The 25,002-nt window shown below is 39.6% G+C and overlaps 1 protein-coding gene across 7 annotated transcripts in view; it reads left to right on the top strand.

Annotated features, from left to right (window-relative positions):
* The window catches only part of GOLGA4 (golgin A4), a 267,321-nt gene that overhangs the window by 59,964 nt on the left and 182,355 nt on the right, over positions 1 to 25,002 (top strand). For 6 of the 7 annotated variants that reach the window (XM_073630577.1, XM_073630578.1, XM_073630572.1 and 3 more), the window contains exons 4-7: positions 8,873 to 8,926; positions 14,527 to 14,841; positions 22,858 to 22,905; positions 24,855 to 24,911. In XM_073630577.1, coding sequence (XP_073486678.1) covers positions 8,873 to 8,926; positions 14,527 to 14,841; positions 22,858 to 22,905; positions 24,855 to 24,911 — 474 coding nt within the window. The remainder of the gene's footprint in view (positions 1 to 8,872; positions 8,927 to 14,526; positions 14,842 to 22,857; positions 22,906 to 24,854; positions 24,912 to 25,002) is intronic. The other variant, XM_073630579.1, reaches the window with a different exon arrangement.

The following is a 25,002-nucleotide window of genomic DNA, read 5'->3' as shown; positions in this document are numbered from 1 at the left end:
GCCCCCTTTAACATCAATGACAGGTTGAAGTCTTTTGTGATATCTGTGGATGAGGCTCTTTTTCGTCTCAGATGGTAAAGCTGCCCATTCCTCTTGGCAAAAAGCCTACAGTTCCTGTAAATTCTTGGGCTGTCTTGCATGAACTGCACTTTTGAGATCTCCCCAGAGTGGCTCAATGATGTTAAGGTCAGGAGACTGAGATGGCCACTCCAGAACCTTCACTTTATTCTGCTGTAGCCAATGACATGTCGACTTGGCCTTGTGTTTTGGATCTTTGTCATGTTGGAATGTCCAAGTACGTCCCAAGCGCAACTTTCTGGCTGATGAATGCAAATGTTCCTCCAGTATTTTATTCACACACACAATAATTACAAGCAAACAGATCACAGGTGAGGATGGCTACCTTTTTTAATAGCCATTCAAACCCCTTTGTGTCAACTTGTGTGCATGTTATCAGGCCAAAATCACCAGGGTATGTAAACTTTTTGATCAGGGTAATTTGGGTAGTTTCTGTTGCCATTATGATTTAAAAAGAGTAAACACACTTGATTGATAATAAATGGCTTCAGCCAAACGCTAACCATGAGTGAAAAATGTTTTTGTGTTATCATTCATATTCTCTGAAAAACGGCCAAGAAATCATAAAATTCTGCCAGGGTATGTAAACTTATGGGCACAACTGTGTACAACATTCCAGTGTGGTTGTACAGTGAGTCCAATTAGCACAGATCAGACTGGGGTTCTCGGTTCACCCTGTGCCCCTAATAGACACAGGGTCACTTAGACATAGGATATGGATGGGGAGCTGAAACAAGGGTTTCTCAACCTCTCCAAGGGATTCTGGGTTACACGGGCCCCCGCTCAAAGTGAATACCTTTTAAGAATGAGATACCTCTGATGCTTTGGAAGCTCTCTGCGGACCATGGCTTTTGCTGCAGGATGCGATGTCAGGAAATGTCAAGAAAGACCTACTAGAACAGCTAAACTTTATTTGGGGTTAATCAGAGGCACTTTAAATGATGGCCGGTGTGTACTGACTCCTATTTAACATGAGTTTGCATGTGATTGCTTAATTCTGAACACAGCTACATCCCCAGTTATAAGAGGGTGTGCACACTTATGCAACTACATTATTTATTTATTTATTTTTTATTCCACCCCCCCAAAAAAAAGATTTCAGTTTTGTTTTTCAATTGAGTTGTACAGCTTATAGGTCACATTAAAGGTGGAAAAAGTTCTGACATTACTTATCTTGGTCTCATTTTTTTACATCACAGTAACCTGACATTTTAACAGGGGTGTGTAGACTTTTTATATCCACTGCAGGTAATATTTAGCAGGACACAGTTCACCAGTTTTTGATTGCAAGAGTTATATACGTGTCTCCCTTTGTGTCAGGGCATTTACATCAGTTTATCGTCAGCGGTATCTTTTCTGACATAAGCAGTGTTTAAAGGGCTTGTAAAGGTAAAAGTTTTTTCACCTTAATGCATTCTATGCATTAAGGTGAAAAAACATCTGACAATACCAGCCCCCCGTTTTACTTGCATGACCCCTCGAAAGTCCCGCGCTCGCTCCCGACATCCTCTTTGCCGCTCAGCCTGACCGTTGATTGGTTACAGTAGAATGATTGAAAGCAGCGCAGCCATTGGCTCTCACTGCTGTCAATCACATCCAATGACGCAGCGCGCTGGGGGGCGGGGCCGATTGATACAGTCAGCGGCTATGGCCGCTGACTGTATCACAGGAGCACGCCCGCAAGCACTCAACACCATGCGGGGAAAAGTGGCAATTAAAGTGGTTGTAAATTCTCAAGTTTTTTTTTTTTACCTTCATGCGTTCTATGCATGAAGTTAAAAAAACATGTGTGCTGCTCCCCCCACAGTCCCCCCTAATACTCACCTGAGCCCCCTCTCGGACCAGCAATGTTCACAAGAGCCTCAGCTGTCCTGGGACTCCTTCTCCTCATTGGCTGAGACAGGAGCAGGAGCCATTGCCTCCCACTGCTGTCAATCACAGCCAGTGAGCCAACGAGGAGAAACCAGGGGGCAGGGCCAAGACAAAGTCCTTATGGACTTCTGTCTTTTGGACGCATAGAGCAGGGCTCGGGAGCGAGCACGCACCAGTGTCCCCCATAACAAGTGGCTTGCTATGGGGGGCACTGGTCAAGGAGGAGGAGCACCAGCAGGGGACCCGAGAAGAGGGGGATTGGGGCTGCTTTGTGCACATCCACTGGACAGGTAAGGTAAGCAGCCCTCAAATTTTCTACTCGCATTTTGCAAGTGGAAAATGTGGGCTGGCGAGGAGCTGGGCTGCCTGGGAGTGGGGGGGGGGCGAGCACCGCCGGCGGGCGGGGTTGACCGGGAGCCGCTCTCCCCGGTGGAAGAGTGCATGGAGTTAAAGGAGAGCCACGGGATCACCGAGCGGTAAAACACACTGTAACAGCTTACATTGAAACTGTCTCCGCTCTGCTCACTCTCACACAGCCCCGCCTACTCCTAACCCCGCACCTATAATAGACAGAGCGTGGGTCCAATGCTGGGATTCATTCTATTACAGGCGGGGTTAATAGGGGGCGGGGCTGTGTGAGAGTGAGCAGAGCGGAGAGAGTTTCAATGTAAGCTGTTAGAGCATATTTTACCGCTCGCCTCTCCTCTAACTCCAGTCACGATCAGGACACCCCGGTCCCCTCTCACTTCCTCCACCCTGGCAAGGCTGCAATGGGGGCAATGTAAGGCTGCAATGTGGGGCACGGTGAGGCTGCAATGGGGGCAAAGTGAAGCTGCAATGTGGGGCACGGTGAGGCTACAATGATGGGCACAGGTCATGCTGCATTGATGGGCACAGGTGAGCCTGCATTGATGGGCACTGGTGAGATGTATCTCTATTCTGCGACTATGGCTACCAGGAGATTTGGAGAGTGTTATTCTCTGCAGCAGGGACATGGAAATCCAAAATAAATAAGTAAGCCTTAGCTTTACATATACGTTTGGTACGCCCTTTAAAGTTTGAGTTCATGGGATGTGTAGGACGCTTGTTTCTGACACTAAAAAAGAATTGCCATGTTAGGATTCTCTGTACTGAAAACCAGCATACAGTGCCTTGAAAAAATATTCATACCCCTTGAAATTTTCCACATTTTGTCATGTTACAACCAAAAACGTAAACAGATTTTATGTGATAGACCAACACAAAGTGGCATGTAATTGTGAAGCGTAAGGAAAATGGTTTTCCAAATTTTTTACAAATAAATATTTGAAAAGTGTGGCGTGTATTTGTATTCAGCCCCCTTTTACTCTGATATCCCTAACTAAAATCTAGTGGAATCATTTGCCTTCTGAAGTAACCTAATTAATCCACCTGTGTGTAATTTAATCTCAGTATAAATACAGCTGTTTTGTGAAGCCCTCAGAGGTTTGTTAGAGAACCTTAGCCAACAAACCACATCATGAAGACCAAAGGAACACACCAGAAAGATCAGGGATAAACTTGTGAAAAAGTTTAAAGCAGGGTAAGGTTATAAAAAAGCTCAAGCTTTGAACATCTCATGGAGCACTGTTCATCATCCGAAAATGGAAAGAGTATGGCACAACTGCAAACCTTATGGCACAAAGCCATAAGAAGTCCCATTTGCAGTTTGTGATTAGCCATGTGGGGGACACAGCAAACATGTGGAAGAAGGTGCTCTGCTCAAATGAGACCAAAAGGTAACTTTTTGTCCCAAAAAGAAAACGCTATGTGTGGCAGAAACTACCATTACACATCACCCTGAGCACACCATCCCCACTGTGAAACATGGTGGTGGCAGCATCATGTTGTGGGGATGATTTTCTTTAGCAGGGACAGGGAAACTGGTCAGAGTTGATGGAAATATGGATTGAACCAAATATAGGGCAATCTTAGAAGAAAACCTGTTAGAGTCTGCAAAAGACTTGACTTTATACTGGGGTAGAGGTTCACCTTCCAGCAGGAGAACGACCCTAAATGTACAGCCAGAGCTACAATTGAATGATTGAGTACAAAGCATATTCATATGTTAGAATGGCCCAGTCACAGTCCAGACCTAAATCCAATTGAGAATCTGTGGCAAGACTTGAAAATTGCTGTTTGCAGATGCTCTCCATCCAATCTGACAGAGCTTGAGCTATTTTGCAAAGAAGAATGGGCAAAAATGTCACTTTCTAGATGTGTAAAGCTGGTAGAGATATCCCCAAAAAGACTTGCATCTGTAATTACAGAGAAAGGTGGTTCTATAAAATATTGACTCTGGGGGGCTGAATACAAATGCACACCACACTTTTCAAAGATTTATTTGTAAAAAATGTTGAAAACCATTTATCATTTTCCTAACACTTCACAATATTGTGCTTCTTTGCATTGGCCTATTGAATAAAATCCCAAAAAAATAAATTTAAGTTTTTTGGTTGTAACATGACAAAATGTGGAAAATTAAAAAAAAAGGCGTATGAATATTTTTTCAAGGCACTGTACTTATAAAATATGTAAATAAATATAGTGTGTGACACTATAAAAAGGAGCATATAATTTTAAATTACCTGCTAATACACACTGTATATAAACTAATCGTGTATATCAATGGTTGATATCAGTAAAAAATAGTGTTAACATTTCATGCATAATTATAGCCTACAAAAGACATATATGTGTGGTGAAATTTCTCAGTTCATCAAATATGGTGTACATCCATTCTTGGCTGTAGTCATAAACTATTAAGTGCTTGAAATAGATCAGAGAAAATTAGAGTGCAGTCACAATCACCTTCCAGGTGGAAACCCTTGCCTTGACTGGTGGACTATGAATACCATAAAAGGTTATATTCAGGCATCTCTTTATGCTGTGATCAGCATCTTAACACACACACAGAGGTTGTAACATTCAGGCTGGGTTCACACTATTGCGAATTGGATGCGGGTTCCCCGCTTCCAAAACGCAATAGCAGGAGATTTTGACCGGCTCTCTAAAGAGCCAGTTCACAGATCTCTGCTGTGGCTCTGGTGTAAATTTGCACAGGAGCCCGTGTGCGTCTTTTGGTACGTTTCAGGTCTGAATTCAGCCCAAAATTCGGGCTGAAATTGGACCGTGAACGGGGACACACTGTCCTGCTGTGAGCTGCATGTGAAGATTAGTGTGAACCCAGCCTCAGTCAGTGGAAGTCGGACAGACTGGTGCAGACAGATTTTGTTAAAGTGTCTTTCATGCGTTCTAAAAGTAGGGCATCATCTGCTAAATTTACGTACCTGCTCAAAACTTGTACTTGAATTTGGCAAATGCTGTGCCACTTTTAGAATGCACGTGAGGCACATGAGCAAAATCTGTTTGTGCCAGTTTCTCTCTCTGTATGCCAAGAGAGTTGATGTTAATTACGGTAGCTCCATTTTCCTAATATATGAACTGTTATGTCAGTATTTCATTTTGAATTTGGCGCATTCATTGCGCCGCAGTGTAAAAGTGTTGCATTTTAGAAGTACCTGAATTTGGTGCATGAGTTGCTGTCAGAACCAAAATGCTTCATGAATATAGTGCAATACTTTAACAAGAGGGAATAATGGCAGAAAAGTGGTTGAGCAGCTTTATTAAATTCTTGCCAGAAGTGCTCAATGGAGTTTAAAAAAAAAGGAACCACTTAAAGCGGATCTTCACTGCATCTGAGCACTACAAACCAAAAACACTAATTAATTTTTTAAATATTCCAATCCAACTTCCCCATCCTCCCATGTCTCCATGCTTTATTTTGTCGAGAAATCACTTTGAAATGCACCCCCCCCTCCCATCCAAAGTTTCTTGAATAAGGGCAAATGATTCATGTAGCATTCACTTCCTTGAATCCATCCTTGCCCTTAGCCAACCATGCATGCAGGAGAGTGCTTAGCTGAGAAAACCCCTCCCCCCCCCTTTTGAAGACTTATGGGATGTATGACATCATTTGCCTAGGCAAGAAACCAGGAAGTAACTGAAGAAATGTAAAAAAAAAAAAAAAAAATTTTTTAAACAAGTAAATATGATAGGAAAGTATATCTATCTACTAATGCTAGCAGCATGAGGATTAAAAATGATCAATGTTGATTGGGAGAGTGAAGTTCCACACACATTTTATGATGCACCTGTATCAGGCACAGGATGTAATAGGCTTCAAGCAGTGTTAGTTCCAAATCACATATTCTCCTATGATGCACTTACCCACACACTACATCTTTAAACCCCACCCACTCACATCTCCTTACCCCATTCTACATCAAAGATGACTACCTTTAGGGGCAGAGATTTACAGTATACGTAGATATGCTCCCAATTTTGGTTATCGTGTCTCGTTAAGTAACAATAGCTGACCACCTTCTTCACAGCTGTCTAAACTATATTTGTGTTGTATGTCATATTGAATGCCAAATTTAGAAAATCTTGGGTTTTTCTCCTCTATTCAGTCTTTTCTGACTGTGTTGAATTCAGTCATCCTGGTAAATACACAAGCTGGTGCAGAAACTAGCCCTGAGAGGGTTTTGTGAGTCACAATTTAGAGCATTTAAGTTTTAGAGCTTTAAACGGCTGATTACTGTAGTTTAGGAAACGTTATCATTTAGGCTGGAGTTATTCTTTAAGAATATCTGTAATGTGCATTTCCATTAACTAATATATGGTTGTGGTTGCAAGGGGATTATTTGCATCAACAAACATTTTAAACAAACTTAAGCTTTGTGTACACGGGACGTTTTTTTACAACCTCTCCTGAACGATTTAACTTGACAGATAGTAACCCACGTTTAAAACGTCAGTTTTGCCGCATTTACATGTCGCACCTAGCGGCGCTTTGCTATGTTTGCCTTTTAGAAGCGTTTAAAAAAATGAAATAAAAAAAGCCTCTAAACTAGCCTATAAACGACCCTGTGTACATGTACTGATAAGATAACAGAGGAGAGTTCAGGAACAGTTGAAAAAAATGCCCAACTGCTCCTAAACGTCCGTTTACCAGCAGCAGTGTACATGAGGCCTAATTTCTGCTAGTATTGGTTATGGGGTCTTTTCACTCTCTTGAATCGCATATATAAATGCAGTATTTACTTGTGTTGCATCTCATCGGAATGAATATTCAAGGAAAGTAGTTGTTTTTGTGCAGTTTATGCATACAGTGATTTATGCAAATAATAGTATATCATTCGTGGTAAAAAAAAAAAGTACTTTCAAAGTATCTTCAGATACGAAATAAACATACAATATGCTCTTGCCAATAAATTACATTCATGTCCCTTTAGTTTTGATATACAGTGCCTTGAAAAAGTATTCATACCCCTTGAAATTTTCCACATTTTGTCATGTTGCAACCAAAAACATGAATTTATTTTAATGGGATTTTATGTAATAGACCAACACAAAGTGGCACATAATTGTGAAGTGAAAGAAAAATGTTAAATGGCTTTCAGTTTTTTTTTTTTTTTTTTTACACATATCTGAAAAGTGTGGCATGCATTTGTATTTAGCCCGCCCCCCGAGTCAATACTTTGTAGAGCCACCTTTTCACTGCAATTACAACTGCAAGTCTTTTTGGGGAAGTCTCTACCAGCTTTGCACATCTAGAGAGTGAAATTTTTGCCCATTCTTCTTTGCAAAATAGCTCAATAGCTGTCAGATTGGATGGATCTGTGAACAGCGATTTTCAAGTCTTGCTACAGATACTCAATTGGATTTAGGTCTGGACTTTGGGCCATTCTAACACATGAATGTACTTTGATCGGAACTATTCCATTGTAGCTCTGGCTGTATGTTTATTGTCCTGCTGAAATGTGAACCTCCGCCCCAGTCTCAAGTGTTTTGCAGACTCTAACAGGTTTTCTTCTAAGATTGCCCTGTATTTGGCTCCATCCATCTTCCCATAAACTATTACCAAGTTCCCTGTCCCTGCTGAAGAAAAGCATCCCCACAACGTAATGCTGCCTCCACCATGTTTCAGTTAGTTTTCCGCCACACATAGCGTTTTGCTTTTAGGCAAAAAAATTAAATTTGGTTCTCCTCTGACCAGTGCATGTCTTGGTAAGTTTGCAGTTGTGCCATACTCTTTCCATTTCCGGACAATGGATTTGAACAGTGCTCCTTGAGATGTTCAAAGCTTGGGCTATTTCTTTTATAGTCTAACCCTATTTTAAACCTCTCCACAACGTTATCCCTGACCTGTATAGTGTGTTCCTTTGCCTTCATGATGCTGTTTGTTCACTAAGGTTCTCTAACAAACCTCTGAGGGCTTCACAGAACAGCTGTGTGTGTATGTATGTGTGTGTGTGTGTATATATATATATATATATATATATATATATATATATATATATATATACTGAGCTTAAATTACACACAGGTGGACTCTGTTTACTAATTAGGTAACTTGGGCAATTGGTTCAACTAGATTTTAGTTAGGGGTATCAGAGTAAAGGGGGCTGAATTCAAATGCAAGCCACACTTTTCACATATTTATTTGTAAAACATTTTGAAAACCTTTTATCATTTGCCTTCTACTTCACAATTATGTGCCACTTTGTGTTGGTCTATCACATAAAATCCCAATAAAATGCATTTACGTTTTTGGTTGTAACATGACAAAATGTGGAAAATTTCAAGGGGTATGAATACTTTTTCAAGGCACTGTACTTACAGAAATGTCAGTATGCCAAGCTGCAAGGAAATGTACGACTACTGTTCTTGAGTATTGTTACACAAATCTAACCTGACATTTTAGACATAATTGTTTAACAAGTCTTAATTACTGGTTAACAAAACTTGACTTGACTAATGAAGTATTACCTAAAAATTGTATCTACTTATATAAGATGTACACATAAATGCATGTGCCCTGTGCTTTTATTTCACCCAGAATTTATCCAGGTCTCAAGACAGTGTAAATGGAAATGATCCTGCCTCAAGTCAGGTAAGTTAATCACAGAGCAAATATTTAATTTTTTACTTTATAAGATATCCAGTACGGTGCAAAACTTTTTAGGCAAGGCGGAGAATCTGTTCGATGGTGTCTCCATCGCTCCTCCATTCAGAATGGGGAGACCCTAAAAAAAAAAAAAAAAAAAAAAGTGAAAAAGCCTAAAATAAAGAAAGCTAATTCCGCCACCATCTTTAACCACTTTAGCCCCTGACTATTTGGCTGGCAAAAAACCAGAGCACTTTTTGCGATACGGCACTGCGTCGCTTTAACTGACAATTGCGCAGTCATGCGACATGGCTCCCAAACAAAATTGATGTCCTCTTTTTCCCCACAAATAGAGCTTTCTTTTGGTGGTATTTGTTCACCTCTGCAGTTTTTATTTTTTGCGCTATAAACAAAAAATTGCGACAATTTTGAAAAAACGCATTATTTTTTTCTTTTTTCTATAATAAATATCCCCAAAAATATATAAAAAAAAATTTTTTTTCCTCCGTTTAGGCCAATACGTATTCTTCTACATATTTTTGGTAAAAAATCGCAATAAGCGTTTGATTGGTTTGCGCAAAAGTTATAATGTCTACAAAATAGGGGATAGTTTTGTGGCGTTTTTATTAATAATTTTTTTTTTTACTATTAATGGTGGAGATCAGCGATTTTTATCGTGACTGCGACATTATGGTGGACAGATCGGACACTTTTGCCTCTATTTTGGGACCATTCACATTTATACAGCAATCAGTGCGATTAAAAATGCATTGATTACTGTGTAAATGTGACTGGCAGTGAAGGGGTTGACCACTAGGGGGCAGTGAAGGGTTTAAGTGTGTCCTAGGGAGTGATTCTAACTGTGTGGGGGAGGGGCTACGTGTGACACGACATTGATCACCGCTCCCGATTACAGGCCGTAATCTAGGCAGAATATGGAAATGCTTGTTTACATCAGCATTTCCCCGTTCTTCCTCTCCGTGAGACGATTGCGGGTATCCCCGCGGACATAGAGTCCACGGGACCTGCGATCACACTCACGCAGCTCGTGGCTGGCGCCGGTAAACCGGCGTGAGCCAGTCAGCAAGCGGTTAAAAATTGGTAAGCTGCAATATATTACATTTTTGTTTTTGGGTTTATTACTGTTTTAACAATATGCAAAATGCATAAACTGAAAAAAAACTAAAGCAAAACAATACTTGGTGTGTCCATTTCTTCTCTTTAAAAACGTCAAGTCTCCCAGGTCCCATTGCACAATTGGTTTTCTGAGATTACATGAAGAGGTAGAAGCAACAGACACATTTAGCGCTGAACAACTGTGAAAACATGTACAAGAAGACGCAGGTGCCCTCTTGTACATGTTTTCACAGTTTTCTGAAGAGTGCCCAGTCTGAGGAGGGCTGCATCGCTGAAATCATTACGTGCCACAGTACCTGGGTGAAGTTCCTTCTTCTGAGAGCTGGTTTGGTCTTTTTACTTCCTTTTACGTTCAGTGCTGAGGACAGGGTGTGAGGGCCATACCATCTCTTCCAAGGCTCGTTTTCACTGAAGGTAGTGCTGCATGTTTGGGGTAATACATTTATAGTCTAGCCAATAGAATGCATTGACGCTGAATGCACATGCGAAAATGTGTCTTTTACCATGTTTTTCTGCTATTTTTCTCCTGCAAGGACAAAAGGCGTCTGAAGAAAACAGTGTGCATGAACCCTTACAGTATAAAAGACTAGCAAATGTTTATTATAATAGGCTGGAATATAAGAGGGCAGGAAAAAGGACATAATTTTTAAATAGAATTAAAATCAAACTCTTTGCAATGTGCATTTTGATAAAAGCACATTAAAGATGTAGCATGCGGGGCTTTTTTTCTTGTTTTTGTTTTTTTGGATGAGGATGGTTTCGATTTATCGACCCCTGGGTTATGGGCAAGGCTTTTTTTTTTTTATGCACTACATCTAAACTGCACAAAAATGCACAAGTGTGAACATGGCCTAATTGAACAAAACTGCAATTAAGCTTAACTGTGTTTCAGAAAAGGTGCGTTGCCAGCAGCTCATTCAGTTCTGTGTGTGGTTTTATGGGGGGTTTGCTTGGTTAGCCCAATTTCCTGTCTTATGACATGTCATTCTCCCGAGTGCAGGAGAGCTTCCTCGTGGGCTGTACAATTGAGCCAAGAAATGTGTATTACATAATAACAATTAAAAAAAAAAAAAATCTCACAATAATCCAAAAAGGCTGACCTTTTTTCTAGAACGATGTGAATTTAGCATCAAACTTTATGCAAATTGTCTGAGCAAATATAACCATCTTTTACTAGATTTCTTACATAATACATATTTACAAAGCTGGTGCCTGGATCTGTCCCCTGAAATGTTTACTTTGCAGCTAACTGGAACCACACAGCTTCTGCTTCAAATATTTTCTGGATGGCTCTTTTTTTTTTCTTGTGGACCACAATCTCAATTGCTTACTAAGGGAAGGTCATCCTATATTCTCATTATTCATTTCAAAGGTGAATGACCATTTCACAAAAATGAGTGCATATGGCGGCACGCTGGGGGGAGACTTTTAAAGGATAATTGTACTAAAATACAGTTATCCTTGGATAAAGTTGTTCCGTTGAAGATAATTATTTTTTAAAAACACAGGGGTGTCCTAATTTAAACTTCTAAAGTCTAACTTGTATGTTCTGATTCATCAGCCATATGAGACGCAGTCCGGAAAGAAATTTTAGACCCGATAAGTTGTTATAAAGCTATATAAACATAATCGATAGGAATTGGCCAACGGTTAGCTTGTATATATGGCTGACTCTAGTGAAAAAAGGAAAACGTGTTCTTTAAAGGAAGTATGGGCAAAGCTTTTTTGGCCTTGCTTATCTTATGGATCACAGGAGTGAAGTCTTTTTCTGTACTCCCGGGACCATTTTCAGCTGACTGGGGGCTAAAGCCCACCGTCGGCTGACGTCACTCAGCCGGTTCAAGCTGGGGAAAGATCCCAACTTTACAATCAGGATCCACCCACATGCCTGGATCGGCAGCTAGCTCGGCCTCTTAGATGTGCCGCTGGGAGACTGAGGCAGCCACTCTCTGCCCAGCCCAGGGTTTCTACAACATACAGTTAGGGCTGAAACAACTAATCGATTAATCGACAACTAATCGATTATGAAATTAATTGATTACTATTTTCATAATCGATTAATCGGCCAGTAACATAATGTGGTTAAAAAAAAACTAAAATGAGCCCTTTATAGTACAAAAAGAGCAAATCACTACTGTAACTATTTCTCTCACAGTTCTACAGTAAAAAAAATGAACCCCTTACAATAGTGATTATTTGCTTTTTTTGTACTATAAAGGGCTAATATTAGTTTTTTTTAACCCCATTATGTTACTAAACGTCTTAGACCTGGTTCACATCTATGTGTTTTTTGGTGCTTTTTGCAGAAACGGACTACAGTTCATTTACATGGTTTGCTATGAGGCACGTTCACATCTATGCTTTTTCAGCCTGCCTATTTGAAACGCGTCAGTGACTTTTTTTTAACGCAAAACGGTGCTTTTTTGTTTAAATATACTTCAATGGAGAAGCTGCAGAAAAGCATGTAATGCATTTTTGCAGCAATTTGTGTGTTTTAATCTGCCCAACAACCAATTGGCCAAAAAAAAAATGCAAAAACGCAAATCGCAGCAAAATCACGTGCGCAAAAATCAAAACGCACAGCAAAGAGCACTGCAGAAACAATTCAAAAGCAAACTGCATAGGTGTGTACCGAGCCTTATGCTGGCCACACCGATCGATTTTCAGATGAGAATATGCAGACGAAAAATCATTCATACATTCGATGAATGAAAGAATGTTTGACATTTTTCACTTGTTTTTAACATTCTGTTTTTAAAATAATTGTAATTTCTGAACGAAAACCACATACACTGTCTGATAATTTCGTTTACCAAGAAGTTTTCTATTTCCAAATTTTCCCATCACTGTGGTTGAAAATGAACGTCAATTTGACCCCACTAGCGATTAGAAAATCGAATGAATGTTCTTATCTCTCCTCTAATAGTATATACAGTATATCTCTTCTGTCTGTTATTCTCAGAGTGGATTAGATATTTTGCTCCCTAACCATATAGTTGGCTATTTTTATTTACCACTGCATAGAGATATTTAAGAATAAATTGCCTTTTGTTTAAACTTTACATATTAACTAAAATATACACCAAGCTTTTTTTTTTTAAGGTTATTAACCGATTAATTGAAACAATAATCGACCAACTAATCAATTATGAAAATAATCGTTAGTTGCAGCCCTATATACAGTCATGTGTATATACAGGAATGCTGCTTTTTGTTGGTGTAGGAGACATTTATAACTGCTGAGCATCGGGATCGCTGCTTGCTCCATGTGTGGGGGCTGTTCTGGCTCCTACTTGATAGAGCATTCTTCGATCCTGAATGTCGGTTCTTTTTCTAAATGATAGATTGAGTTTGGCCTTGGTATTTGGGTTTTTACTCAGGGAGCGGACTAGAGATTTATACTAGGATAACATCTTGATGGGTTGTCAGTCCCTGTTTAAAGTGGGTGAGATATTACATCTTCACCCATACAATATTATGAGGCTATGGAAGGGAAAATTAGTATCAGTTTTCTAGATTGACATTATCATATTTTTATATTTTTTTTCACTATCCTTTGTATGTATAATGTATATAAGCTTTATGCAAACGAGTGAGCTGCCAGATGTACAGTTCTGGCTGTGACTTGAATAAGGTGTCTACTATCTCCTTACATCTACCCTGCTGTTTTGTCCACTGGAAATACAGGTACTGTTGATAGATGTATTTAATTATACACATGGTTTATACTTTGTATGTGGAACTATGAGGTAGTGTGTTAGGAGTTTTTTCAAACCGACATAGGATAACGAAATTGTACAATATACAATACAATATCTACCCTATTGATGCTCCTTTATGCCCTTCGTTTGTATGGGAAGAGAGGAGTCCTCTCATCAGGTAAGATCAGCCTCATTGTTATACAGATAGTATATATTTGGTTATGTCTGTCCTGGGCATAGGAGGTTATGAGTAAGTGTAAAAACGTGTTAACTTTCAGCTGTACACCACACTGTCTGTGATGATTTTATGGAACAGAAAACAAAGGTTGAAAAAGTGCAGCGGATTCCGGATCCTTTACTTTTCTGTGCTCTCTTACACTTACCGGAGCCTGATCTCGATCCTGCGATGCACAGAGGCTCTCTTGGCTTTCTCTTTCCTCGTTGGCTCAGAGACAGCAGGAGCCATAGGCTCCTGCTGCTGTCAATCACAGCCAGTGAGGAAGCAGTGGGGGTGGGGCCAAGCACGGGGACCCATGAAGAGGAGGATCAGGTCTACTCTGTGCAAAACCATTGCACAGAGCAGGTAAGTATGACATGTCTGAAGCTTTACAATCACCTTAAAGATTGAATTACAACAGTTAAGTCCAGAAGTAATATTTGACTTTGCTGGTGACCACCTCCAAGTTTTCTCATGTGCTCTATTTCAACTGTTAATATTATTCAGCTATGGAGATTTTTGAAAGATTTAAAGTTTAACTATCATTTCAGAAAAGTGAGGGCCAATCTTTTGCACAGAAGCTGCAGCTTCGTGTCCCTTCGATGGAGTCATTATTTCGTAGTCCTGTGAAGGAGACGTTGTTCCGTTCTTCATCAAAAGAATCACTTGTAAGAAGTGGTTCACGTGAATCTTTAAACCGAATTGAGTCGGACAATGCAGGACCTATGTTTGATCCTTCTTCAGATATTGAAAGTGAGACTGAAGATTCTGTGAGCAATGTGGAGGGACTCGGCAAAGAACAGCTTTTTCATAGGCTGCGAAGAATGGAGAAAAGCTTGGGCAATTACCGAGGGAAATATTCTGAGGTAAGTGATTATATAATGATAATAAATCGCTCCTTGTCAATTGTGTGCAGTGGCTACAGTAAATACTCTCCTCCCCATTGGTGTTCAGTGGAAGCAAAGCAAAAAAAAACAAAAAACTGTTCATTGGTGATAAGTGGTTACTTACCTGAACACATGTTATCGCACTGCTTTCTCCCTCCTCTTTGGGCCAAAACGACATAATTTCTGTCGGGCGGACTTATTTCCCTGTTGCAGAGTGGGTAGTAGATCACTTCTTCAGACAGGTAGTGCTAGGTGCTGACGGGTAGTGCTAAGTGCTGATCACGACATTATTAGGAATAGTTAAGGCTTAGGTTTGGATTGCAAAAATTGCAGGTCTGTATTAAGGTCCACAAATTCAACTCTTGCCAAAACGTTTTTTTTTTTAAGTTTTCAATATCTTGGAGAAGGATTGGAATTGACCCGTTTGCTGCCAGGGCCAGTTTTGCATTTTCTGCACACATTTTAAAATACACATTTTAGGCCTAATGAAACCCCGAGACATTATATATTTTCCTAAAGCAGGGACCCTGGAGAAAAAAATGGTGATATTTGCCATTTTTATTATGATCTGAGCGCAAATGTTACCTATATTTTCATAAAAAATGCACTAAGGTAAAGCCCTATTCTGTAATTTTGGGCAGTTGTCATTTTTGTACATCAGTGTACCCGAAACTTGTGTTTTAATGTTTTTATGGAGGCATTACAGGGATTACTATGCCCCTTACATCACCTTTGCACCGTGTTGAAGCTGATTAAGCACAGATCAAGCTCTATCTTTTTTATTTTTAAGGTTGAACTGGATGGACTTTTGTCTTTTTTCAACCTGACTAACTATGTAACTATCTGACCCGGACTACGTGTGTCGAAAGGGAATGGGCAGCTTTATACAGTAGCTACCTGAATCCTCCCAATAGAAAGACCTATTCTGTTTTCTTTTTTTATGTTTTTTTTTTTTTTCATTTTTCAATAAACAACAGAACTTCAAGAACTATTTTTCATTGTTTTAGAAAAATAAAATACACAAGTATTGTAATACTGTATTTTTGTGTTTATATAAATAAATTAGTTTCTCCCTTGCCCATTGAGGGACACGGGAAGTCTTTAGCTTTCAGGTTATACTACCACCTACAGTTGGATTGGACACTGGAAAAAAAAAATGTAGATCAGCCCAGGCTAACCCCTCCCAATACCATCATGCCTCAGTTTTTGGTAGTGTCTGAGGAGGATGGATGTTTTTCTGAAGCTCTTCTGTTGTAAAGACTAACTTATTTTTTTGATAGCACTTTTTTTTTTTTGCAATCCACACTCATCTCTACGTTGCTCCTGCAACTTTGTCTCTTTGAGTTTCTCTAGGGGAAGTGATCCTGGCTTTTGGAGTGTTGCATATGGACCCTACTGGAATGAATATTGCAAGCATAGCCTGGATTTTGCGTAGGGCACTTTCCAGACTGTGTTCTTTTAGAAGTTAGATTTTGTGTACTTTCCAGGTCCATAGGCACTGGCATTGCCTTGGCTCTAGTCGTCGGAATTTCTGTCCATGTATGACCGTTTCCGCTCATGAGAAACCGATCTAGCAAATGACTTCTTGTGAACGGCACTGCTGGAAGATTTCAGTTCGATCAGCTCGGCAGACCATAGACTGCAGTGCTGATTTGTTTATTCTTATGGCAGGGGGAGTCTCTCCACTGCCAACACTGCCAATACAATGTTAAAGCGGGGAGGATTCCCACATCCACACTGAATTTATGTATGAGTGAATGGGTTCAGTTTCTTTTGTTAGCTAGCCGGCTAGCTGAACACATAAACTGGAACCATTTATGGGCAGCCTTAGTGTGTAGGCTGGTCAGACCAAGTACTACCCCAGCTAATTAGATCACCAGTGCCCCATTCCTGCTGGTTTTACTGCAGAAGGGGTTAACACTTTGAGAATGAGCACTGATATAACCTGAGCTGAATGTTGTGCATGTCCTGTCTTTCTCACTATACATAGTGTTGAGGAAGCATCTTCCTGATGCTGCTCCTGTTTAAGGACTGTTGGGCGGGGATCTTCTGGCCCTAAGGTTCAAAATCTAAGTGGGCAGGTTTGTCATTAGGAACAGGAATCCTTTAGCAGAGGCAGTGGATGCTTTTGTAGCTTAGTGGGATCTTTACACCGTGATCTGTGCCTTTCATTCCCTGAAATGTATCTCCTTATCTACTTTGCAGGATCGAAACAGAGGGCATTCTGGTGATTTTTATTAGTCTGGCCTGGCCCAAATCAACGTGGTATGCCAACATAGTAGACACTCTGCAGCCTCTGCCTGATTACCAGGATCTTCTATCCTAAGGATCGATTTATCGTCCTGTGTTAGATTTAAATGGCATGGCTGGTGAATCCCAGGTTTCGAGGGACAGGCACATCTTTGAGTCTGTGTTTTCTGTGATACTAAAAGCTAGGAAGTTTTCTTTATATTTTGTTCTAGAGACCATTGGGTTCTCAATCTTTGATCAAAACTTTTGTAGCTCCTGTAGCTCTCGTTATCTGTTTCCCTGTGACTCTGAGATCTTAATTTGGTTGTCTCTGCCCTTCAGAAACTGCTCTTTGAATCCATTAGAGACATTCCTCTGTCTACCCCCACAGACAGTGTGGTGTTTTTTGTAGCTATTACCTTCTGCAAAGTGAGTTACTGAACTGGTGGCCTTATCTTGCAAGTAACCTTTTCTGGCTCTGCAAAGGGATAAGGTTGTTTTGCTGGCTAGGACTTTCTTCTTGCCTAAGGTAGTTTTATGCTTTTTACCTCAACTTTTATCTAAAGGAAATTTCCATTCTGTTGTCTGGATGTGGTTCAGGCTGTGATAGTTTCTCTCAGCAACTGCTTCTTTCAGAGAAACTAAATCCCTTTTTGTCATTCTGGTTGAACCCTGCAATCGCTTCTTGTTCCACCATCTGCTTACGGTCTGAAAGATTAGGTTCCACCCTTTCCTGTCAAATCGCATTCTACTAGGTCTGTGATTGCTCTTTGAGATTTGTGGTATCAAGCAACTATTTCCCAGATTTCCACATGATCTTTTGTTCACAGGTTCTTAAAGTTCTATAAGGTGGACATTTTGGCCTCATCTGTGCCAGCTTCAGATGTAAAGTCCTTTAGACAGTCCCCATTTTATTTGGCCTGTTAGCAGTTATTCTGTGTTGCCCACACCTTGGTTGCACTGTTTTTGGTCTCACAGTATCTTTTTAATCGACGGTAAAGAAAATACGATTTTTTACATACTGTAAAATCCTTTCTTTGCAGGAACACAGCTCCCACACCTATGTGTTTATGATACAGTTGGTATTGCTTTGTACACAACTGAGATGTACTGTTGGTGGGGGGGGGGGTGGTCTTGGGCTAGACTTGCGATTTTTGTTTGCCAGTGTATGTCATCTTGTAGCCCTGTGCCCTTCAGTGGAGGGCAAGAAAATAATTTTACAGTGAGCACAGAAGTCCCATTTTCCTATCTCATTACATTGAAAATCTTAATTTTTGCTTGCATATTGAAAATTGAGTACTGTCCGTGATACTTTTTTTATTTGCACTAACATACAATTTTTCAGGACAAGCTTTCGGGGTATGTCCCCTTCTTCAAAATCCAAGCAGTACTGATTCACAAATTTTTAAGCAGAATGTTAAAGAAGAAGAAAAAAAAAAAAAAGAGAAAACCAAACACATACAAATCAATGGTAATAAAGATAGCAGCAGAGTTAGTGAGATAAGACGGGGGAGAGCTATAGAATGCAGGAGGGGATACTAGTCACAGAGGGGTCGTAAAACTTTAGCATAATGTGTAAGGAAACCAATATCTAAATTCAAGCCATTATTTTTCGTGTCAAAAAGAAGTATCATTCTTAGTTCAAACGTTTTCCTTTCCTGGATAGTTCTGAAATTCCCTTTAAGAACTAAAACATTGAGGTCTTCTATAGTGTGGCCCGGTTGTGAGAAATGATGTCCCACAGGTGTGCATAAACTGTCTTCTTTATGTTCTTTGATGGAATGTCTGTGCAAATTCATCCTCGCTTGCAACTTCTGTCCTGTTTCACCAACATAAGATCCTTTGCTGCACCTTTTGCATTGGATGAGGTACACAACATTACTGGAGGTACAGTTGTAAGATCCCATGATATTGAAGGTCCCATTTGTGTGTGTAACACTTTTGGATAGAGTGATCTGGTTGCATAGTTTGCAGCGTTTTTTATTGCAGGGTTTGCTTCCATTATTTGTGACTTTACAATCAGAGTGAAGTTTCCTGCTGATTAGTTTGTGTCTGAGGTTGGGTAGTTGTCTGAAAGCCAATAATGGGGGTTGTTGGAATATTCCTTTCAGAGTTTCATCCTCTGTTATAATGGGTTGTAAATCTTTGATTATCTTTTTGATCCCTTCAAGTTCTGGGTTGTATGTGGTGACTAGAGGTACTCGGTTATTTGTTTTTTTTCTCTGTGTATTGGAGGAGATTTTCTCTTTGGGTTTTCAAGGCTGTGTTTATGCTGTTGTTGATGGTTTTGTCTTTGTAACCTTTCTTATGGAAGGAGTCTGCCAGTGTTCTGAGATGTTTATCTCTGTCTTCTGGGTCTGAACAAATTCGGTGGTATCTGATGGCCTGGCTGTGTATAATGGCCCGTTTAGTGTGTTGGGGGTGAAAACTGGAACTATGAAGATAGCTGCATTGGTCAGTCGGTTTTCTGTATATCGACGCGTGAAGCTTGTCATCCCTGATGTATACTGTAGTATCCAGGAAGTTGACATGTGTGTTCGAATAGTCCATTTTTAGTTTGATAGATGGGTGAAAAGTGTTGATCAATGAGAAGAATTGGTTTAGATTTTCTTCACCTTCAGTCCATATCGTGAAGATATGGACTGATTTACACATTTACACAAGGTATCCCTTGTGTAAATGCTGACTTTACAAAAAATGTGGATATAACAGAGGAGCTCGGAATCATAAATTTGTCAAATCATCAACCTTCTACACCAGAAACAACAGTCCTCTCCAAAGGCCTCACATTCTGCCCAACCACCAAATTGGATAATTTACAGGTATGGTCAGATATGGAGGAATTCTTTAGAAGACTAAGGCTCAAAGAATATTTTCACAGTAAGGAAAGGAATCCTAGGACAATAGAAGGTGACAAAAAGAAAAAGAACAGCAACTTCACACCTCCACAAGGACGCAACCCCAAACTGGATACCTATATTGACAGCTTCAGGCTGCGAGTCACATCCCTGATATCCACTCAGCAAAAGAGAATATTATACAACCTTTCACCACTGGAGCGAAGAGCTGTACATGATCTGCGCAATAATCAGGCATCATCAGGCATCATCAAACCAGCAGATAAAGGGGGGAGCAGTCGTGATGGATACAGACAAATATATACAAGAGGGCCAGAGGCAGCTGGCAAATACTACTTACTAGAAAAAACTGGATTATGATCCGACCCAGGATTTTACTAAGCAATTAAAAGGTCTCTTTGCGACAATACCAAGCCACCTACATTCAGAACTCATCAATGCGATTCCGAATAATCCAGAAATTGGAGACTTCTATATGCTGCCCAAGATTCACAAGCCAGGAAATCCAGGCAGACCCATTAAAACAGGTATGAATTACCAAACATATCTCAGGCCTTGTAGAAAACATGTTAAAACCTTTAGTCATGAACACTGCGAGTATCCTGCAAGACACCACTGATTTTCTGAACAAGCTTAACAATATACAACAATTACCACCAAATACACTTCTAGTCACTATGGATGTAGAATCTATGTACAGTAACATCCCTCACAAGGATTCTTATCATCCTCACCAAACCACAAATACACGGCTGAGGATGTGACACAGCTCATCGAATTCATTCTTACACACAACTACTTCACTTTCAATAATGACATCTATCTCCAGTGTATGGGTACTGCTATGGGAAGCAAAATGGCACCCCAATATGCAAACTTATTTATGGCTGACCTGGAGGACAAATTCCTGAACAGCATACAACAAAAGCCATACAGATATTATCACTATATTGATGATATCTTCATGATATGGACTGAAGGTGAAGAAAATCTAAACCAATTCTTCTCATTGATCAACACTTTTCACCCATCTATCAAACTAAAAATGGACTATTCGAACACACATGTCAACTTCCTGGATACTACAGTATACATCAGGGATGACAAGCTTCACACGTCGATATACAGAAAACCGACTGACCAATGCAGCTATCTTCATAGTTCCAGTTTTCACCCCCAACACACTAAACGGGCCATTATACACAGCCAGGCCATCAGATACCACCGAATTTTGTTCAGACCCAGAAGACAGAGATAAACATCTCAGAACACTGGCAGACTTCAACAGGGGCATGGGGTCTTCAACAGGGGCATGGCCCCTGTTGAGGACAACCTTGGTCGAAACGCGTCAGGCGATCTCCCCTTCCTTACGCTGCTTAGATTTTAATTCAATTGTGATCACTTTTATCCATTTTTTGTATGGTATTGTTAGAAATAAAAACCCCTGGTTTACCTGCACTATGCAGAAGCTTTTTATTTTTTATTTGCATATTACCCCGATGCAAGAAACTGCCTTCCAGTAGCCCTATTTCCATCACGGGGTCTGGATCAAATCTGTCCCTGGCTTCTCCATATGTGGACACTTTATACTGTGTTTGTTCATTTCATTTCACTTATGGTTTTTGCACATATGCTTTACTGTTCAGTACAGCATCTCTTACTTAATTGTTTCACTACACCCTAACTTCCTAATACTTCTTAGCGCTGCATTTTTTTTTCCCTGGTAGGTTAATTGGATTCTGTCTAAATTGTCCCTAATATGTATGAATGCGAGTTAGGGACCTTAGAGTGTAAGCTCCTTGAGGGTAGGGACTGATGTGAAAGTACAATGTATATGTCAAGCGCTGCGTAAATTGACAGCGCTATATAAGTACCTGAAATAAATAAAAAAAAAATAAAATTATGCTAAAGTTTTACGACCCTTCTGTGACTAGTATCCCCCCTGCATTCTATAGCTCTCCCTCCATCTTATCTCACTAACTCTGCTGCTATCTTTTATTACCATTGATTTGTATGTGTTTGGTTTTCTTTTTTTTTTTTCTTCTTCTTCTTTAACATTCTGCTTAAAAATTTGTGAATCAGTACTGCTTGGAACTTGAAGAAGGGGACATACCCCGGAAGCTTGTCCTGAAAAATTGTATGTTAGTGCAAATAAATAAGTATCACGGACAGTACTCAATTTTCTCTGTCACAATTGCACTAATACTACAATCAAATCAAGTATGCTTGCATATTGAAAGGAAAGTGTGCACCATGATTGGACTGGTCCATGTTATGTTCCATCTCGTGGTATTTCTTTACATGGGGGCGTTATTCTTCGGTTACTGATTACTAAATGCTGATATTCACAAGCTGTCAGTTCGTTTTTCCTATTGCTTCTGCTTGTATCTCTTACCATCCAGTGCACATTCTTTATGTCATGTAGGAGGAATGACATGCCAGACTGGATAATGTCCAACACAAATCATCTGTCAAAGCTGTCTTTCACAAGACACCCTTTTGTCTGTTTAAAATGGTACATAGTTTTCATGTTCAAACAAATGTGTGCATGGTGACCTGGCCACCAGATAGGCATGGTTTTTATTTTTTTCTAATATCTTTTTTAATCTGCTGCAACTTTATATTCTGGTGTTCAGTATGCAGTTATATTATTGCATTATATTCCCATCCAGTTCACAGGAGAACTGAAATGGATAGACATCATTTACTTTTAATATAAAGATATAATGATTGAGAACCTCAAATATTCTACATATACCCAATAATAAATTCTATATTATATCTGTGAATTAGCATATGTGCATATATAGATAAGTCAGTAATTATCCTATCAGTGTACTATTAAATACACCTTGAAATTGTTATCATTTTCTCTTGATTGTAATTTTTTTTTTTTTTTGCTTTGCAGTTGGTTACAGCATATAGAACAGTTCAGAGGGACAAAGAGAAACTTCAGGTAGGAAATGCATTATGTCATTTTATGTTTGAATTTTGCTTGTTTCTACTACCCCCACTGGCTGTAATATGCAGCACTATTATATTTGATTGCTAAAAAGGAATGCTTCCTCAGACATTTGAGTGGAGGGCAGATATGATCTAGCAGCAGAGTTAATCTTAACCGCTTCAACCCTGGAAGATTTTACCCCCTTCCTGACCAGAGCACTTTTTGCGATTCGGCACGATGTCGCTTTAACTGATAATTGCGCGGTCTTGCGACGTTGCACCCAAACAAAATTGACGTCCTATTTTTCCCACAAATAGGGCTTTCTTTTGGTGGTATTTGATCACCTCTGCGGTTTTTATTTTTTGCGTTATAAACAAAAAAAGAGCAACCATTTTTAAAAAAGCATTATTTTTTACTTTTTGCTATAATAAATATCCCCCAAAAATATATAAAAAAAACATTTTTTTTCCTCTGTGGACTCGTACAGAGAGACTGGATCTTCCAATCCAACGACTGATTCACTATCATGTTTTACTCTAAAACAGCATGGCTGTTGAAGCCTAGGTCTTGAGAGACTGGGCCTCTCCGACTAAATGATTCCCATGATGTTAAAAGCCAGAAAGTTCACTTCCCACAAAGTTTACCATTGCACACAGGAGGCATACTTCGCTTGGTGCAAGAAACCCAGAAAAGTGGGATAATCCAGACTTTTTTTTTTTTTTAATATAAGGCCTGGGTGAACATTTGTCCCAGAGTGCTATCAAGGGTCAGAACACTTGTTCTCTTGTTCCTAAGCCCACTAGTCACTCATTTTGATTAGGACCTTTGCACAAGTTGTCTCTCTTGTGGCTCCCCCTGTATACCCACCTGTGTCTCCAAGGAATTTGAATTTGTTTTTTTCTGCACTTCAGAAACCACCTTTTGGTCTTACTGAGAAATATTCCCTTTTCCACTTTCACAAAGTTGTTTACATTGCTGCTGCACCTCTGTGAGGCGTATGTCTGTCTGAATTTGTGCCTTCGCCCTGTAAAGAACCCTTTCTGGTCTTGCATAAGGACAAGGTGGGAGCCTCTTTCTTCTAAAGATGGTTTTAGCCTTTTACCTTAACCAGGACATTGTGCTTCTGTCCCTTTGTCTAGTCCCAGTAAATCAGAAGGTATATTTCCCTTTATTATCTAGGCGTAGTATGAGCTGTGTGTTTCTACCTTGCAGCCACTACTTTCATTTGAAAAAGACTGATTATCTCTATAAGGTTGGTTTACTAAAAGCAAATGTACTCTGCACTTTAAGTGCCGTTGCTCTAGATCTTAGGGAAGCTCTGCTGGTTTCTATCATCCAATCATGTCCAACAAAAATGCTGTTTTTTAATTTTCCTTGCATGTGATTAAGTATTCTTTTCAAAGTGAAACTCCTTTTACTAAGCTCTAGATCAAGTGTACTTGCAGTGCATAGTATATTTTCCTTTAGTAAATCAACCCCTGTTAGTCTTCCTGTTGGTTTTTTTTTTGGGGTGGAGGGAGTTCATTGAGGGACACATTTCTCACCTTTCTGTATTTATGATCTTGTTCTCTGCACTGCTTTGTGAAATAAACTGAGAGATGTTAGGCGTGAGAGGGTTATAACAGGCAGGTAGTGTCCAAATCCTCCTGTTCGTGGAAGTATACCCCAATATCTCTGAATCTTGTGTCCGCCAATGAACTCAAAGAAAATAATATTTCAGCCAGTACATTTTTTTTTTTTTTTTTTTTTTTAGGTTATGCAACTTGTTATTAAAAAGACTTTTAAAGCCATTAGTACAATACTAGTCAATGGAAAAATTGGTGACACAAACATTGCCATGAATTGAATATGTTTTACTGATCTGTTCCTGGAAATGTAAATGTGTTTCTTGTAAAAAAAAATAAATAAATAAATAAAATAAATAAAAACTAAATGAACTGAAAATTATTTTGTTTATATAGTCCATTTTGAGCCAGAGCCAGGATAAAGCACTAAGAAGAATTGGAGAGCTGCGAGAGGTAAGCACCAAACCTCTAATCCTTCAAAATATAAACATATATCTTGTCAACAGAAAATCAGTTGCACCTTGGCTCATAACTCGTAAGATAT

Source organism: Aquarana catesbeiana, linkage group LG05 (assembly GCF_042186555.1).
Source record: "Aquarana catesbeiana isolate 2022-GZ linkage group LG05, ASM4218655v1, whole genome shotgun sequence".
Lineage (NCBI taxonomy): Eukaryota > Metazoa > Chordata > Amphibia > Anura > Ranidae > Aquarana > Aquarana catesbeiana.
The sequence above is the reverse complement of the archived record's forward strand: the minus strand, read 5'-3'. Positions and strand labels throughout refer to the sequence as shown.